Source organism: Canis lupus, chromosome 21, assembly GCF_011100685.1.
Source record: "Canis lupus familiaris isolate Mischka breed German Shepherd chromosome 21, alternate assembly UU_Cfam_GSD_1.0, whole genome shotgun sequence".
NCBI lineage: Eukaryota > Metazoa > Chordata > Mammalia > Carnivora > Canidae > Canis > Canis lupus.
The window spans coordinates 24,346,643-24,364,823 of NC_049242.1; the positions used below are offsets into that span (position 1 = coordinate 24,346,643).

General features: G+C 39.6%; 1 protein-coding gene and 1 long non-coding RNA gene across 20 annotated transcripts in view; one reads left to right on the forward strand and one right to left on the reverse strand.

Annotated features, from left to right (window-relative positions):
• C2CD3 (C2 domain containing 3 centriole elongation regulator) overlaps window positions 1-18,181 on the forward strand; it is a 151,022-nt gene that overhangs the window by 104,702 nt on the left and 28,139 nt on the right. For all 19 annotated transcript variants that reach the window (XR_005375650.1, XR_005375655.1, XR_005375653.1 and 16 more), the window contains exons 26-30: window positions 912-976; window positions 5,129-5,334; window positions 7,004-7,137; window positions 13,451-13,612; window positions 17,783-18,000. Coding sequence is in view for 12 of the 19 variants with exons in the window: in XM_038568660.1 (XP_038424588.1) it covers window positions 912-976; window positions 5,129-5,334; window positions 7,004-7,137; window positions 13,451-13,612; window positions 17,783-18,000 (785 nt within the window). In the remaining 7 variants the exon portion in view is untranslated. The remainder of the gene's footprint in view (window positions 1-911; window positions 977-5,128; window positions 5,335-7,003; window positions 7,138-13,450; window positions 13,613-17,782; window positions 18,001-18,181) is intronic.
• LOC119864977 overlaps window positions 1-18,181 on the reverse strand; it is a 60,104-nt gene that overhangs the window by 15,239 nt on the left and 26,684 nt on the right. The window contains exons 9-10 of the long non-coding RNA XR_005375658.1: window positions 1,611-1,717; window positions 532-732 (exon numbers count right to left, since the gene is read on the reverse strand). This is a non-coding gene — a long non-coding RNA (uncharacterized LOC119864977). The remainder of the gene's footprint in view (window positions 1-531; window positions 733-1,610; window positions 1,718-18,181) is intronic.

Here is an 18,181-nt window from a genome sequence, read left to right on the forward strand (position 1 = left end):
TTTCACTTTATCACAAGGCCTCTCATTGGTCTTGAAGTGGATTCTCTTCAGTTCCCCAGGGGTATCTAGGAAGGAAATTAAGTCTCTAGGTTTTCCCTGGAGCTCCTGGAGCAATGGCACCTGGTTTGGAACTTTCCAAGTCTCTGTACTTTAAAATGATAGAAGTCACTTCATATAAAATGTATAGGAGATGTTCACTGAATACCATATCCACTTCTTTATCTGGTATGAAAATTGGGTACTTTCTTATTTTGGTGCCTTGCCTGTGTACAGTTTGGCTTTAGAATCAAGCAAACTAAGCTTTAAATACTATCCCTCCCACTTACTGACTCTCGTGTGACCTTGAGCAAGTCAATTCACCTCCCTGAGCCCACCTTTATCATCTGTAAAGCAGGGGTAATAATGCCCGTGTCCAGGCTTTTGCGCAGATTACACATGCCTGGCCTATGGGAGGCCCTCAGTGGGTGTTGATTTCCCCTCTTCCTCCCTTCCCACCATCCTCTTTCCACATCAGATGGAAGGAATCCCTACCTTGCTCCAGTAAAACTGTTCCTTACATCTTGAGGTGCTCTCTTTCCACACTTCCTCTCATCCTGAGATAAAGAGTTTGAATGTGGCAGATAACATCAGACAGGAAAGTACTGCATCAGGGGAGCCTGATTTCAAGTCTTGGCCAGTTCCTTCTCTCTGAGCTTCCATCCCTCATTTTAACTGTTATGGTAAAAACACATCCTAGAAGATGACCATGAAGATGAAATGAAAATGTTAGGAAAGTGTTTTGCAAACTACAAGATATTCTTCAAATACAAGTTTCATATGGCAGATGCTTCCTACACAATTAATTTATGGTGGTTGTTTTTCTTTTTCTTTTTTTTTAATTGGAGTTCAATTTTCCATGTTTTTCTTAACAGGCTATCAAAAGAGCTTCTTTTGGACCCTCAACAAACTCTGGTGTTCAAAGTTTGGCATAAAGGAGGTAAGAACTCTATTCTGTGAATATCTGTTCTGGCTGTGAAAATAAGCTCACATACTGTTGACAGTTTCCCAATCCTTTTCTTTTTTTAACCAAGTGAAACCAAACCATGGCACTTGTGATGCAAGGAACTCATATATATGTGCTAGAGAGAATCTCAAGAATGTCACATTATTCTCCTATGGAATTTAAATCCTTAGAAGTTATGTCACTTTTTTGGACTGCCTGTTTAGTGCAGAAGTCCAAGTACATTTAATCTTTCCAATTGTATCTCAGCAGTCACAGTGTACAGCCTGCCACACACAAGTGATTTCGTCCTCTTTATATGTTTTATCTTCTGTTGACTCTGGCTTATTAACCAAGATCCCAGCATTTTTAAGCAGTACATAACACTAGAATCTTGTTTTAAGAGCTTCCCCAGGATGGAGGTACTGACAGCATGGTCCTTGAACCTAGTTTTAGTCAGCTACCATTATTAAGAGGTGTAATTCAACAATATTTAGAGCACAGACTCTAAAATAACACTCTTGGAATTCAGATACCAGTTCTTACCCCTTACAAGGTAGTGTGACTTGGGTAACTTAATTTCCCTTTCCTTCAGTTTCTTTATTTATAAAATAGGGATAATAGTACCTACCTCAGTGGGAGAATTAAATGAGTGCCAGATACTTAGTAAAACCATCTCAGTTTTTATTCTTATTAGTGAATGGCAATGTGCTGAGAGTTTTATAAGCCTCTCTAATCCTGCAAGGCAAAAACATAATTCATTCAGTGTTATAAATGTAACAACTGAGCCCCAAGGAAGTTTAGGGGCTTGACTAAGATCATATTAATTAATGGAATGAGGATTTGAACCCAGTTGACTGGCTATACAGCCTTCACCCTTTGTACTTCACCATGCTAGTAAGTTTGGATGGGAAAGGTGAGTGGATGAGGACATTGAGCTATCTCACAGCTTCTATATTTAGAAAATTTTGTCTTAAATCCTTCCTATAAATCTAGCTCTTTTAACATTCTTGCTAGTATCTAGTTTCCAGACCTTCAGTTGTTTTGAATCTACAGCATTACAGTTTTTATTTGCCAGTGATAAGTTTCAGAGCTAACTCCAGAGCCTAATGACCTGAGAGTAAGGTGCCTGGTGGCTCAGTCAGTTAAGCATCTGCCTTCAGTTCAGGGGTGCTGGGATCCAGTCCCTGCTCAGTGGGGAGTCTGCTTCTCCCTCTCCCTTTGCCCCTCACTCATGCACTCTCTCTCTCAAATAAATAAGTAAAATCCTATAAAAAAAATAAAGACCTGAGAGCAGTTCCGGCTCTCCTCTTGTGCTTCTGTTTCAAAATGATGCCATGAACCTTATTTCAGTGATTTGTCCCATGCTCCTGCCTTGGTTTCACTTATGTCCCCCACCCCCACCAAACCTCATAAATGTGGCAGGAACTGATCATAAATCCATTTTCTCTGAATCAACACAAGGAATTCCTGCTGTATTTAGGCTCCACCCTCCTCTCTGGCTTTCTATTCTTCTCTTTTCTCTAAAGTACTCCAGAGATTGTCAAGCAGACTAGGGTTTGACTCAATTCAGCACTTAGTATAACAAGAAAAAAAAGAATAAGCTTTGGTCTTATACAGACCTGGATTCAAATCTTGGCTCTGTCATTTATAAATTATATGATCTAAGCTAAAACACTTTACCTCTTTGAGCCTTTGTTTCCTTCTGAATAAAATTAGGATAATAGTACCTGCCATGTAGGGTTTTTATAAGGATTAGAGATAATATTTATAAAGTATTTGGCACATAATTGGTGCTTAATAAATGGAGCTGGTTTTTTTTATGCTTACTATGTGTTAGGTACTATGCTAGGGCTGTTCAGTATAGAGAAGAACAAAATACATTTCCTATCTTCCAGGACCCCCAGAGAATCCTGTAAAACCTGTTGTAAACGGAGATTGGGAAAATACCTAGACCCAGCTGACCGCATTTGTCTAGCTCTCTCAGTGGAAATAGATGACTCTTTTCCCTTAACTCCATCCTTTCCACATAGCCTCAGCTATGCAAACCAGACCCAGCTGTGTTCAATAAATATTTGAGTTCCTACTCTATGCCAGGCACTATGCTAGGTGCTAGGGATTCAAAGGTAAAATAAGACATACATGGTCTCTGTCCTCACAGACCTTGTACCCTATGGGGGAGACAATTAGAGGATAGTATGATTAGGCAAATATAGGGTGTTCTGGAAGGGGATATCTGCCTCAGACTGAGGATGATAGAGAAGGCTTCCTGGAGCGTTCGTCAGCAAAAAATGAAGGGGCATGACATAATATAGTCAGAGGCTACACCAAATACAAAAATCTAGAGTAAAGAAAGAGTATGAAGAAAGTTTGAAATCATTAGAACATAAAACTTTAAAGAAAGAATGATGAGTTGTCCCACTAAATACGATATTAAACTTGAACTCTTCAAAGCTATTGTTTTTCTCAATGATCAGTTTAGCCTGATTTCTCCTCAGGTATGTTTAAGATATTGTGCTTTTATGTTAAGCAGAACCCTCAAAGGTTACCTAAAGTTACAATCTATCAAGAACAAGTTATGTTTGGCTAACCAAATAAAACAAGATTAATTTTCTTTGCAAAGCTATAAAAAAATCTTTGGAGTGCAAAATAATGGTTCTAGCCATCATTCTTCACTCCCATTGGGTAAGAACTACTTGACTCCTACTCTGAGGAACACAACTTCAAACATTCCTAGACTCTTAAGACTGTCCAAGTTGAGGGACACCTGGTTGGCTCAGTGGTTGAGCATCTGCCTTCGGCCCAGGGCATGATCCTGGAGTCCTGGGATTGAGTCCCACATCGGGCTCCCTGCATGGAGCCTGCCTCTCCCTCTGCCTATGTCTCTGCCTCTCTCTCTCTCTGTGTCTCTCATGAATAAATAAATAAAATCTTAAAAGAAAAAAAAAAAGAAGACTGTCCAAGTTGAAGAGGATCTTAAATCTAGTTTATTAGTCCTTCTCATTGTATATATGAGACTTGAGGTTTGGGAAGTTATAATAATGTGTTTTCAAATCAAAGCCACACTCAGATTAGCTATTGTGGTGCTCTGCTTCTTTGTCCCACTCTACATTGGCCAGTCCATTTGTGTTCTCAGTGGAGGTTGATCAACTTCCTCAGTACATGGAAAGATTTATGCCAGGAATGGAAAGTGTAGAGAACATAAAACAAGTGATGCTTGGTCTCAGCTTTTAGGTGAGTCGCAGTTTAAAGAAGAGCAAGCTGTCTGAACAAATGTTAAACAGTGTGTAATGAGTTCAGTGTTACCAGCAGCATGTATAAGAAACTGGGAAACTAGTGACCATTCTTTAAAAATTGCATTCTTTGATTTATTTAGCAAATTGAAAACTGAGAATTGTGTCCATTTTTGGTAGTCAGCCTTTAATACTCATTATCAGGAATGGAGTCCATAGAAAACAACTTGTAGAGGAATGCGGGTCTGTTTGTCCCCAGCCACTTTCATGCCAGACATAAGGAACAAAAAGCAAGGAGTCTGAGAACAAAGGTCATAGCATGGTTGCTTGTCCAACCAAGAAGGGGTCTTACTCATTAAGGGCAGCCCTCTTACAAGCCTGAGTCCAAACTGTTATTTTGCACCATGTACAGGTTTTCTAGGGGGTTATTTTTCTTTTGTGATTTATATCACTTTTGTTCTTAATTAACTATAATGCATATGTGGGTTATTGAGAATTTGGAAAATACAGACAAGTATGAATGGGAAAATGCAAATCCCTCGTAATTCCAAAGGTGATGGTCTTTCAAATGATTTCTTTCAAGACTCACTGCCCTGAGAAAAATCACGGAGACACGATAACAAGGAAAAAAGAAGTGTTCCCTGTGTTTAAGGTTGTTTTCCAGTTGCCTATATCAAGAGGACAAAAACTCAACCCTGCTAGCTTTTCCCTGCTATTCCAAAAGGGAATTCATAAGAGTAGAAAGCAGGCTGTGTGCCAGTCTCTCTCATTATCTGTCCTCTCTGTTGATTTTGGAATCACTGAAATCCCTGTCCTGCCCCACAGTCCCCTGAATCAGCATCTCTGTGTGCAGCCTCTAATGTCAGTGGCAAGACATGCCCAGCCACACTGCCCAGCTCTTCTCTTTTCCCCACAGATGAGGAGAGGGTGATTGGCTTTGCCTCAGTGGACCTCTCCCCACTTCTTTCTGGCTTCCAGTTTGTCTGTGGCTGGTACAACATCACAGACTTCAGTGGAGAGTGCCAGGGGCAGATAAAAGTTGCTGTCTCCCCTCTAGAGAGTTTGATGCACTTCAAAGAAGAAAGACAATCAAGACGTGGGATGGAGACCCCAGGATCACTGGTACGTATCCTGATTCACATTCTTAACCAGTAAGGGTTCTACTGAGCAAAATCTATAAGAAGATCCTCTACATGTGCTTGGTACTTTCCAGCTTACAGAACACATTATATATTTGTGTCTCATAATGATCTCATAACCTTTTTAGGATGATAAAAATTATACGGTTGTGTACATAGAGGAATTACACAGTGGTGATGGATGCACAACTCTGAATATACTGAAAATTACTGAATTGAATTTTAAAGGGTGACCTTTATAATACATTAATTATATCTCAATTTTTAAAAAATTGTTTTACTTGAGTATAGTTGACACACAATGCTACATTAATATCAGGTGTACAACAGTGATGGAACAAATTTATACACCATGCTATACTCACCACAAGTGTAGCTAACGGTCTGTCACCATACAATACTATTACAATACCATTGACTTACCCCCATGCTGTGCCTTTTATTCCCACAACTTGTTCATTCCATACCCGGAAGCCTGTATCTCCCACTCCCTTTCACTGATTTTGTCCACCACTCATCTTCTTCCCCTGTAGAAACCATCAGTTTGTTCTCTGTATTTATGGGTTTCTTTCTCCTTTTTTGATTGTTTATTAATTTGTTTTTTTAGATCCACATATAAGCGAAATCATAAGGTATTTGTCTTTCTCTGACTTATTTCACTTAGCATTATACCCTCTAGATCCATCCATGTTGTCACAAATGGCTGTATCTCAATTTTTATGTTTATTTTTTTTTTATTTTTATTTATTTATGATAGTCACACACAGAGAGAGAGGCAGAGACATAGGCAGAGGGAGAAGCAGGCTCCATGCACCGGGAGCCCGACGTGGGATTTGATCCCAGGTCTCCAGGATCATGCCCTAGGCCAAAGACAGGCGCTAAACCGCTGCGCCACCCAGGGATCCCTGTATCTCAATTTTTAAATAAAATAAGATTAATTGCAGCATGGAGTTTGAAACCACATTGGTTGAACATTTTAAAAACTATTACATTAAAGTCATTGTTCCTATAAAAAAAAATCATGGTAGTAAATACAGACAAACTCTTTCAGGGAGTTTAACTGTAAAAGAAAGGAGAATTTTCCAGACTATCCCAGATAGGGGAGCTCTATCAAAGCAAAGATTGTGGGGTTATACATTTCCCTTATCATGTGTGCCTGGCCCAGGGTCTGGCAGGGTGGGCATCAGTAAATATTGAATGCATGAGTGACCACATGAGAAAGTAACAAAGAGTTATTAAACAGTTGCTGTATAAGAAAGTCTTTCCTTCACATCAGCCCTGGTAGTCAAGAAGTAATTACAGCCACATCACCCTCACTTGTAAAGTAAAATGATATCCAGTCAGAAGTTCACAAACTAGCTGGAAGAGCAGGAGCATAAATACAAACAAAGCAACTAAAAAGCAATCTGATAGCATAGTACATAAATTGGGAATAATAATAGTACCTACCTCATAAGATTATTTTGAATCTTAAATGAAAAAAATGCATATAAATTGCTTATTGCAGCATTCAAGACAGAAAATACTCAGCAAATTATATTTATCTACATATAATAAATTTTTTAAACACAAATTTACAAATGTATTTATACTGCTTTGTTCCAAAAGGATTTGTGGTGACAGGTATACCATTTTTCTCATTATTTCTACAGATCCCAATATATAGCTCCTTTTCCTTCCCTGCCTCTGATATATATGCTGCATTCCCCAGCTGCATTGCAAAATGGACCCCAGAACAACTTATTCACACCTCATCAAAGGAACTTGATTTCTCCTCTCCTGAGAGGTGAGTGAATTTTTGATAAGAAGAAATAGAGAGTTGTACGTCTGCTAACTGGCTTGTCATTTCTCTCTTTCCTTTATTGGAGGAAGAAACTAGAGACAGGGAAAGAGCTTTGATCTCCTGTTACAACCCCTGGGAACTCCAGGATTCTATGAAAACATTTTTTTTTATATATATAAGATAGGAAACTAGAACTTTTACTGCTATCAAAAGGGTAGCTTCTGTGGAAAGAACACTTATCTCTTTTCCTCAAAGGCTTTTAACTTTTATCCCTAAAATCAGTAATCAGCTGTCTGAGATCTTTCCCTTTCCAAATATAGGAACCAGGATATTTTATAAAAAGCAACTGGCCCATCCAATTGCTTCCCCATGCCAACCATGGACATGCATATGGATATCAGGGCTAGAACATATTCCATTCTCTCAAAAGGCAAGGTCTAGGAATAACATTGCTACTTTCACCCCACTTCCTTCCAAGCCCTAGTGCCATTTGTCATCCCCCTGCCTCCACCATTCTTTCCTGTGTCTATCTCTCTACTTCAGGAATAAGGTAAAGGATCTTCCCCTACCACAGCCATTCCTACAGCAGCAATTATGAGTAGTCCAGAAAGACACTCTCTATACCACTTAGCCACTCAAAGGCCCATTTCAACGCTCTGTAGCTCTTTACTTGCTTACCACATGAAAAATGCCTCTGCCCTCCGCATAAAGGGATCCCATGTGTCTGCCAAATCCTAGATCACAGGCTAAAATAGTTGTTCTGTTATCTATTTTATGGGTGTTACTTTGACCATAGCCAATCCATGACACATGGGTAGGATAGGGTACTGGTACAAGGATAGAAATATAGGTTGATAATGAAGACACTACTTAGTAATTGTAAAAGTTAAGTTTAGTGGTTTGGTTTTTGTCCACATAAAAATGTCCCTGTTCCAGGGGCACCCAGGTGCCTTCAGCTCCAGTCATGATGCTAGGGTCCTGGGATCAAGCCCCACATTGGGCTCTGTGCTTAGTGGGGAGCCTGCTTCTTCCTCTCTGTCTGCCCTTCTCCCTCATTCATGTTCTCTGTCTCTGTCTCTCTCTCTCTCTCAAATAAATAAATAAAATCTTTAAAATATATATATCCCTGTTCCCACTTCAGAAGGACCATATCAAAATGACATTCTGATCCAGCTAGCCATCTAAGGCTAACCAAATTGTGGTATATTCATATAATGAAATGACACTCAAAAACTTTGCAAAAGGCAATACTGATATACAACAAAAAAACCTCAAAATAATTATGTTGAGAGAGAAGCTAGACAAAAGAGGGTCCCGTGTATCTGATTCCATTTATATAAAATTCTAGAAAATTCATACTAATCTATAGTGACAGAAAGCAAATCAGTAATTGTCTAGGGATAAGAGAAGATGAATAGAACAAGAAAAGGGAGGAATTATGAAGAACAAGAAGAAACTTTTAAGGGTGATAGATATGTACATAATCTTAATGTTTTAATGGCTTCTTTAGATGTGCACATACGTCAAAACTCAATATTGTGGCACAAAATTATGCTATAATTAGACCAAATAGTTTTGGTACTTCTCCAATAAAGGGTTATTTGGTCAATAATTTTTCAGTCACAATAAAAAATTATAACGCAAAGAAATACCTCATATTGTATACTTTAAATATGTGAAATTTATTATAAATTGATATACCTCAGTAAAGTAGTTTTCAGACATTTCTACTGCAGAAGCCTTTTATACTCTTAAAAATTATTGATGACCTCAAAGAGGTTTATTTAGGTAAGTTGTACCTATTTTTACCATATTAGAAATTTAAACTGAGGGCAGCTCTGGTGGTGCAGCAGTTTAGCACCGCCTGCAGCCTGGGGTGTGATCCTGGAGACCCGGGATCAAGTCCCACATCAGGCTGATCAAGTCCCACATCGGGCTCCCTGCATGGAGCCTGCTTCTCCCTCTGCCTGTGTCTCTGCCTCTCTCTCTCTCTGTCTGTCTCTCTCTCTCTCTGAATGAATACATAAAATCTTAATTTTTTTTTTAATTTTTTTTAATTTTTATTTATTTATGATAGTCACAGAGAGAGAGAGAGAGAGAGGCAGAGACACAGGCAGAGGGAGAAGCAGGCTCCATGCACCGGGAGCCTGACGTGGGATTTGATCCCGGGTCTCCAGGATCGCGCCCTGGGCCAAAGGCAGGCGCTAAACCACTGCGCCACCCAGGGATCCCAATTTTTTTTTTAATTTACTCTCTCTCTCTCTCTCTGAATGAATACATAAAATCTTAATTTTTTTTTAATTTAAACGGAGAACATTTTTTTCAAGTTTTATTTATTGCTTTCAGAGAGAGAGGGAGAGAGCATGTACGAGTGGGGAGAGAGGCAGAGGGAGAAAATCCTCCAGCAGACGACTCCCCTCTGAGTGCGGAGCTCCACACAGGGTCAATCTCACAACCCTGAAATCACAACCTGAGCTGAAATCAAGAGTCAGATATTTAATCAGCTGAGCCCCCAGCACCTCTAAACTGAGAACATTTTAAAATATAATCACAAAATCAGTTTATCTGTACATCAACAGTGAATAAACCAAAATGAAATTGAGAAAGCAATTACATTTACAATAGCATCAAAAAGAATAAAATGCTTAAAAATAAATGTAAGTGAAAAAGACCAAAACTTATTCTCTGAAAACTACAAAACATTGTTGAAAGAAATTAAAGAAATTCTAAATAAATGGAAGGACATCCCACGTTCACAGATTGCAAAACTTAATATGGCCTAATTCCCCAAAACAGTCTGTAAATTCAACACACTTTCTATCATAATCCCTGCTTGATTTTCATGAAAATGGGCCAGCTCGTCCAAAAATTCATATGGAAATTCAGAGGACACAGAATAGGCAGAAGAATGAAGAAGAAATGCCTAATTTCAAAACTTAACACAAAGCTACAGTAAACAGTACAGTGTGCTACTGGTATAAGGAAAAGAATGTGTATTCAAGTGCATATGGAATATTCTCCATAATAAATCACATATTAGGCCACAAAACAAGTCTCAACAAATTTTAAAAGATTGAAATCATATATATCTTTTCTGACCACAACACTATGAAACTAGAAGTCAACCACAAGAAAAAATCCGGAAAGAGTACAAAATAACATGCTGCTAAACAATGAATGGGTCAACCAAGAAATCAAAGAAGAAATCAAAAAGTATGTGGAGAGAAATGAAAATGAAAACACAATGGTCCAAAATCTTTGATGCAACAAAAGCTGTTCTAGAATGGACATTGATAGCAATACAGGCCTCCCTCAAAACAAGAAAAATCTCAAAAAACCTAACCTTGCACCTAAAGGAGCTCGAAGGGGACACCTGGGTGCTCAGAGGTTGAGCGTCTGCCTTCGGCTCAGGGTGTAATCCCAGGATACTGGGATCAGGTTCCTGACTGGGAGCTTACTTCTCCCTCTGCCTATGTCTCTGCTTCTCTCTGTGTGTTTCCCATGAATAAATAAGTAAAATCTTTAAAAATAAATTAAATTAATTAATTAATTAAATCTAAATACATAAATAAATAAATGAGCTCTAAAAAGAAGAAAAAACACAGCCCAAAACCAGCAGAAGGAAGGAAATAATAAAAATTAGAGAAGAAATAATTGACATTGAAACTTAAAAAAAAAAAAAAAAAAAAAAACAATAGAACTGATTAGTGAAACCAGGAGCTATTTCTTTGAAAAAAATAAAAAATCAACAGAATTGATAAACCTCTAGCCAGACTCATCCAAAAAAGAGAAAGGACTCAAACAATATCACAAATGAAAGAGGAGAAATAATAACCAACACCACAGAAATACAAGCAATTATAAGAAAATATTATGAAGGGACACATGGGGGCAGCCCGGGTGGCTCAGTGGTTTAGTGTTGCCCTTAGCCCAGGGCCTGATCCTGGAGACCTGGGATTGAGTCCCACGTCAGGCTCCCTGCATGGAGCCTGCTTCTCCTTCTGCCTGTGTCTCTGCCTCTCTCTCTCTCTCTTTTCTCTCTCTCTCTCTCTCTCTCTCTCTCTGTGTGTGTCTCTCATGAATAAATAAATAAAATCTTAAAAAAAAAAAGCGTACAACTCTTGATCTCAGCTCAGGTCTTGATCTCATGGTCATGAGTTCAAGCCTCACATTGGACTCCACACTGGGCATGGAGCCTACGTAAAAAATAAAAAGAAGGGAAAAGAAATAAAAGGCATTGAATGTTCATATATTGGAAGAATAAATATCGTTAAAATGTTTATACTACCCAAAGCAATCTACACATTTAATGCAGTCCCTATCAAAACACCAACAGCATTTTTCACAGAACTAGAACAAACAATCCTAAAATTTTTATGGAACCATAAGAGACCTGAAAAGCCAAAGCAGTCTTGAAAAAGAAAAGCAAAGCTGAAAGCATCACAGTTCTGGACCTTCAAGTTATATTACAATCTGTAGTAATCAAAACAGTATGGTACTGGCACAAAAATAGACACATAGGTGAGTGGAACAGAGTAGAAAACCCAGACACAAACCCACAGTTATATGGTCAGTTAATCTGTAACAAAGGCAAGAATATGCAATGGGAAAAAAAGCAGTCTTTTCAACAAATGGTGTTGGGAAAACTGGACAGTAACATGCAAAGAATGAAACTGGACCACTTTCTTACACCATACACAAAAATAAACTCAAAATAGATTAAAGACCTAAATGTGGACCTGAAACCATAAAAATCCTTGAAGAGAGAACAAGCAGTAATAATTTCTCTGACATCAGCTATAGCAACATCTTTCTATATATGTCCACTGAGGCAAGGGAAACAAAAGCAAAAATAAACTGTTGGGATTACATCAAAATAAAATCTTGGGGATCCCTGGGTGGCTCAGTGGTTAAGCACCTGCCTTCAGTTCAGGGCATGATTCTGGAGTCCCGGGATCGAGTCCCACGTCAGGCTCCCTGCATGGGGCCTGCTTCTCCCTCTGCCTGTGTCTCTGCCTCTCTCTCTGTCTCTGTCTCTCTCTCTCTCTCTCTCTCTGTGTCTCTCATGAATAAATAAAATCTTTTTTAAAAATAAATAAATAAAATAAAATCTGCACAGCAAAGGAAACAACCAACAAAACTAAAAGACAGCCTACTGAATGGGAGAAGACATTTGCAAATGACATACAATAAAGGGTTAATATCTAGAATATACAAAGAATTTATACAACTCAACACTCAAGAAAACAAAAACTTCAGTTAAAAAATGAGCAGAAGGCATGAACAGACACTTCTCCAAAGACTTGCAGGTGGCCAACAGACACATGAAAAGATGCTCAACATCACTCATCATCAGGGAAATGCAATCAAAACCATAATGAGATATTACCTCACACTGTCAGAATGGCTAAATCAACAGCACAAGAAACAAATATTGGCAAGGATGTGGAGAAAAAGAACCCTCGTGCACTGTTGGTGGGATTGCAAACTGGTGCAGCCACTATAGAAGACAACGTGGAGGCTCCTCAAAAGTTAAAAATAGAACTACCCTATGATCAAGGAATCGCACTACTGGCTATTTCCCCCAAAGAATACAAAAACACTAAATCAAAGGGCAAATACCCCATGTTTATTGCAGCATTTATATACAAATAGGCAAACTATGGAACCTGCCCAAGTGTCCATTGATAGACGAATGGATAAAGATACGGGGTTGTGTATGTATATATACACACACAATGGAATATGATTCATCCATTAAAAAGAATGAAATCTTGCCAGTTGGAACAATATGGATGGATCTAGAGTATATAATGCTAAGCAAAATAAGTCCGAGAAAGACGAAATAACGTATTTCACTCCTATGTGGACTTTAAGAAGCAAACAAAGCAAAGGGGAAAAGAAAGAGACAAACCAAGGAGCAGACTCTTAACTATAGAGAACAGATGGTCACCAGAGGGGAGGTGGGTGGAAGTGTGGGTGAGATAGGTGATGGGGAGTAAGAGTACACTTATCTTGATAAGCACTGAATAATGTATGCTATATCACTCTTATACACCTGTAACTAATATAACACTGTATTTTAACTGCACTGGAATTAAAATTTTAAAAGAGAGAAAAATAAAGGAGAGTGGGTAAAACTGAAGGCAAGATTATTTGGAAAATAGTTGTAATCTAAGCAAGAATTCATGAAGCCAGCACTATGGTAATGGGGATGGATTTGCAGTACCATGTTAGGAGCGTTATTGGTTGATCATCATATTAGGGGTTTTCTCATTGGTTCGGAATTTATTTTGGCCCCATTTATTTCTGACAGAAATAGTGCCACAAGAAGTCAGGCATTACGTCATGAAGAGCATGTGCAGAATATCCGCCGATTTCATGAATCCCTGCAGCAGGGAGAGGCAGTTTTGCCACGTGATGACAAACTGACCACACTGCCTTTGTCCTCCCGTACTTCCATTCTGACTTCTCTCAGGTAAGGCCCTGTGCTGGGAAAAGACACAGGAAACCATAGTGAAGCGAGCACAAGGTAAAATGGCCAGTGGCAACCTGCAGTACTGCCCTTCTACCAGCTACCACTGCCCTGGGAGGTTGAGGGGGCTTTTGTCTATGTAAGTGTTGAGCTGGACCCTGGAACCTCTCAGGATTCCTCATAGGTAAATCTTTTTCAACCTTGGGGCCTTCCGTTCCTTCACAGGTTTCTATTACTGATCCACCTATTAACACAGGAACTTGAGGTTATCCACCAAACTTAATAACCACCCTCACATCTATACTGTTTCATATCTACTTTAAATTTACAGAACCTCATCCTGCCCACCATCTTTCTTCACACAACCACTGAATTCTTCCAGACCAGCATCTGTCCTATTAATGTTCCCCTGTCTCTTTCTTAATTTAGTCAGCATCTGAGCCAGAGAAGCACTGTGAGAATTGAAGGGGCCGTTGTAGATCATGTGAGTTAGCCCCTGGGTTATCTAGTAAGAAGTGTGGTGCTGTGAAAAGGTTTTAGGTTCCAATCCTGGCTCTGCCATTCCTAGAGGAGGAGATAGCCTGTTGCCAGATAATTATAATGATGTGGGATAAGAGCTGCAGATTTTGAGAGGAAGCTCAAGGCTGTGTTCCTCAACCATAACTTCAGAGAAGTCAGTTGAAGGAAATGACTGAATAAAAGGCTGGCTGATGTTTAAGAAAATCACTATAACCATCAGTTACTGGTTTCAGTTGACGATATATAATGGTTTACTGATGTCATTGTCCATGCCTACAAATAATTTATTTTTGAATAAAAAGACATTTGTACATTCCTGATAACTGAGTGCAAGAGCCATGTACCAATGTACTGCTTTCAACTTAAATCACTGAGGCATTTTTACTACTATTCTATTAAAATCAGGATTTTAGTGTTTGCCATCACCAGATGAAAAGTTAAGCAGCCTTTCTGTGGAGAGTAAGAATAATTGTGTACAAAGTAGAAAAAATATCCAATTATGTGACAACCTTTGTGTAATAAAAATTTGTTTAAAATTAAAAAAAAAAAAAAAAAGATCTGCAGATTTTCTGGCCAAGGGTAGATGGAAGAATGAGGAACATTCTAAGTTGGTCATGGGAAGCTTTAAAGAAGTCACACTTGAACTGGTCTTTGAAGGAGCAGGTCAACAAACATGAAGGACATTCTATGCAGAAAACATGCTAAGACCCAGAGGCATGAAACATCACATCAAGTTTGATGGAATACTAGCAATACACTTAGGCTGCAGCCGAGCCTAAGATGCAAAGAGCAGAGGGCCTAGTGTTGGGCATCTAACTCTTGGTTTTGACTCAGGTCATGATCTCTTGGATTATGGGATGGAGCCCCCCATGTTCAGGCTCCGCGCAGGTAGGGAGGCTGCTTGAGATTTTCTTGAGATCCTCAAGATGCCCCTCACCCCACTCACATGTGCTGCCTCTCTCTCTCTCTCTCTCTCTCTCTCTCACTCAGAAATATGAATGGATGGATGGATGATGTAAAAAGAGCAGGGCAAATTCTATAGGGTCATCTTATATGAGCCTTAAATTTCAGCTAAGAGTTTGGACTTTTAGAACAAATGATTCTCAAGTGAATAGCGATGGGCGAGGGGAGGAAGAGTGTGTAAAGTTTGAGGAAAAAATATTTGACAGATTTTATATTTGGAAAAAACTAACTTATCACTTGTTTTCATAAAGCAAAGTCAGAAAAGAATTGGCAAAATATTTTTTATTGGTGGGACATGGGTTGTTCAAACTTTTATATTACAAGGAAGTGGTATGTTAAGATTCTCATTTTGATTCTCAGCTAGAGACTGGAGGCCATTTAAGTAAAACCATTAACAGTGTGGCCGCATTTTATTGGGTCATTCACAAAACATATTTTAGAATTCACTGAGAAAAGAGAGAAACTCTTCCTGCATCCTAGAGCAGTTTCTCTCAGTGTCAACCTTATTGACATTTAGGCCAGATATTTTGTTGTAGGGGGCCTGTCATATGCATTATAGGATATTTAGCATCCTTAGCCTCTATCCACTGAATACCAGAAGCACCCCTCCCCTGATTGTGACAACCAAAAATGTCCCCACACATTGCCAAAAGATATCTTGGGGCCAAATTGCCAGGCTGTGTAAACCACTGCCTTAGACCACTGGTTCTCAAAATTTAGAATGTATCAGAATCACATGAAGAGCTTGTTAAAAACATCTGTTGCTGGACCCACCCCTACAGTTTCTGATTCAGTAGGTCTAGGATAGTGCCTGAACATTGGCATTTCTACTAAGTTCTCAGATGATGCTGATGCTGCTACACCATAACCAGGTTTTTAAAACTGCTGGTAGATGAATTCCCTACCAAATGAAGATAAACAAGATACCAATTTTGCATTACTTCCTTGGGTTCACAGAGCCCTAAAATAGTGCTTCATTTGAATCACAGCAATCCTCTGAGGCCTACAGAGCAAATATTAGTAAACATTTTCACAGATGAAGGAAGGGCACCTGGGTGGCTCAGTTGGTTCAGCGTCTGCCTTCGGCTCAGGTCATGATCTCGGGGTCCTGGGATTGAGCCCCGCCCCGCATTGTGCTCCCTGCTCAGTGGGAAGCCTGCTTTCCCTTCTCCCTCTGCCCCTTACCCCTGCTCATGCTCACACTCTCTCTCTCTCTCTCTCTCTCTCTCTCGCTCTCAAATAAATAAATAAATCTAAAAAAATTAAAAACCTCTTCACAGATGAGAAAATTGCAGCTTCGTGTTAATAGGTTCTATATCCAGAATCTCTGACACGGCCAGTTGGTTTTGCATATTTTCTTAAGTTTTGCCAAGTTTACAGTTGTTTGCATGTTCCTGCTACAGGTGGCATGTGGCATATACCCAGATGTAGACACCTATGTAAATCCACTGTGATTTGAGAGAGTCATGGTTTCTATTGACAGATTAAGGATCAGCTCTGTGTACTCTCATGTAATTAGATTTGACTGTAGAACATACAGACTGTTCCTAACAAAAGGAGAGAAAAACTGAGTTTACTTCACAGGTATTAAGAGTCCATGTTGTACCAGTTGTACCAGGCACACTGAGTGTACCAGAGAAGTAGAGAAATTTGAGATACTGTCTTCCATTACCAAATGCTCATGGCCTAGTTTGGGAAACTGACACATAATGAGAAAACTAAGCAGAAATCTAAGACAAAATGTTGATGGAGATGCCAAGAGTAAAGGAGTTTAAGAGAGAGGTCATCCAATGACTTGGGTTGATAGAGTTTTGAAAAGGAGAAATATTAAGAGAGAGAGAGATATGAGTACTTTAAAAGTAGCACAGGGACACAGCAAGGGGAGTAGCTTAAAATAAGGTTCCAGCATTCAGAGGTATGAGGCAGAAATGAACCCAGTTGGGGGAGGGCCCATCTATTATCATGGAGAAAGCACAGTAGATACAAAGGAATCAGCGCAGAGCTTACAGTACATCAAGGGAAACAGATGTGATTGAAGCATACAGAACTGTGGAGCACAAAGGGGGACCTCTTAAACCAATTTAGAAGGATCCCTGGGTGGCGCAGCAGTTTGGCGCCTGCCTTTGGCCCAGGGCGCGATCCTGGAGACCCGGGATCGAATCCCACGTCGGGCTCCCGGTGCATGGAGCCTGCTTCTCCCTCTGCCTGTGTCTCTGCCTCTCTCTCTCTCTCTCTCTCTCTCTCTGACTATCATAAATAAAAAAATAAAAAAAAACCAATTTAGAGGTTCAGGGAAGACTTGCTAGAAGAGGTCACTTACTTGAAGGATCGGGAATGGTTATGAGGTAGCAAAGGTCAGTGTTAGTCCAGAGTAAGGCCTTCCTCCTTCAAGAGTAAGAGGATATGAAGACTAGACCTGAATGGTAACCAAGAATGTGGGGTTTTTGCTGGACATCAGAAGAGAAATCTCAGTAGCCAGAGGAAAGGAGGGGAAAGTTGTCCCCAGCAGCAGGATTATAGTCAAGTAAAGGATGAATTAGTGGATTGGAGAGGGTAGGGTCCTAGTGTTAATAGACCAAGTGAGAAATACTAATTCCTAGCTCAAGCAGTAGAATGCCAAGGAAATGTAAAAGATGCTTGTAAAGCCAGTGAATAACCATTTTGTCCTCTTTTCCCTTTCTTTTTTTATAGGAAGAATCTGAATGAGTTAGATCAGATCCAGCAGTACTTCAGTCAGAAGCTCAGCAAGCCTTTACTTCCCCTCAGTCCTCAGACTCATACCATTTCACAGTATCAGGAGAGCCAGAAGGACCATCTTGGACCCAAAGACAGCAGCCTAGACCCTGAGAGCCAGTGCATCCTGGAGAAATCCAATAACCTGGTGTTGCAAGTCAGCTCCTTAATCACGGGTATGGCTCAGGGCCCCTTTTATTGAGGAGTTATGGTCGCTGGGTGCCTATTCAAAAACCATTTGAATGTCTGCCCTCAGACAAGCCCCTATGACAAATAGAGACCAACAGCTTTCACTATCTTATTTACTGTCTTCCTTTTGAAAGGATAGATTCAGGAGCATGGCACAGGAACATGTGA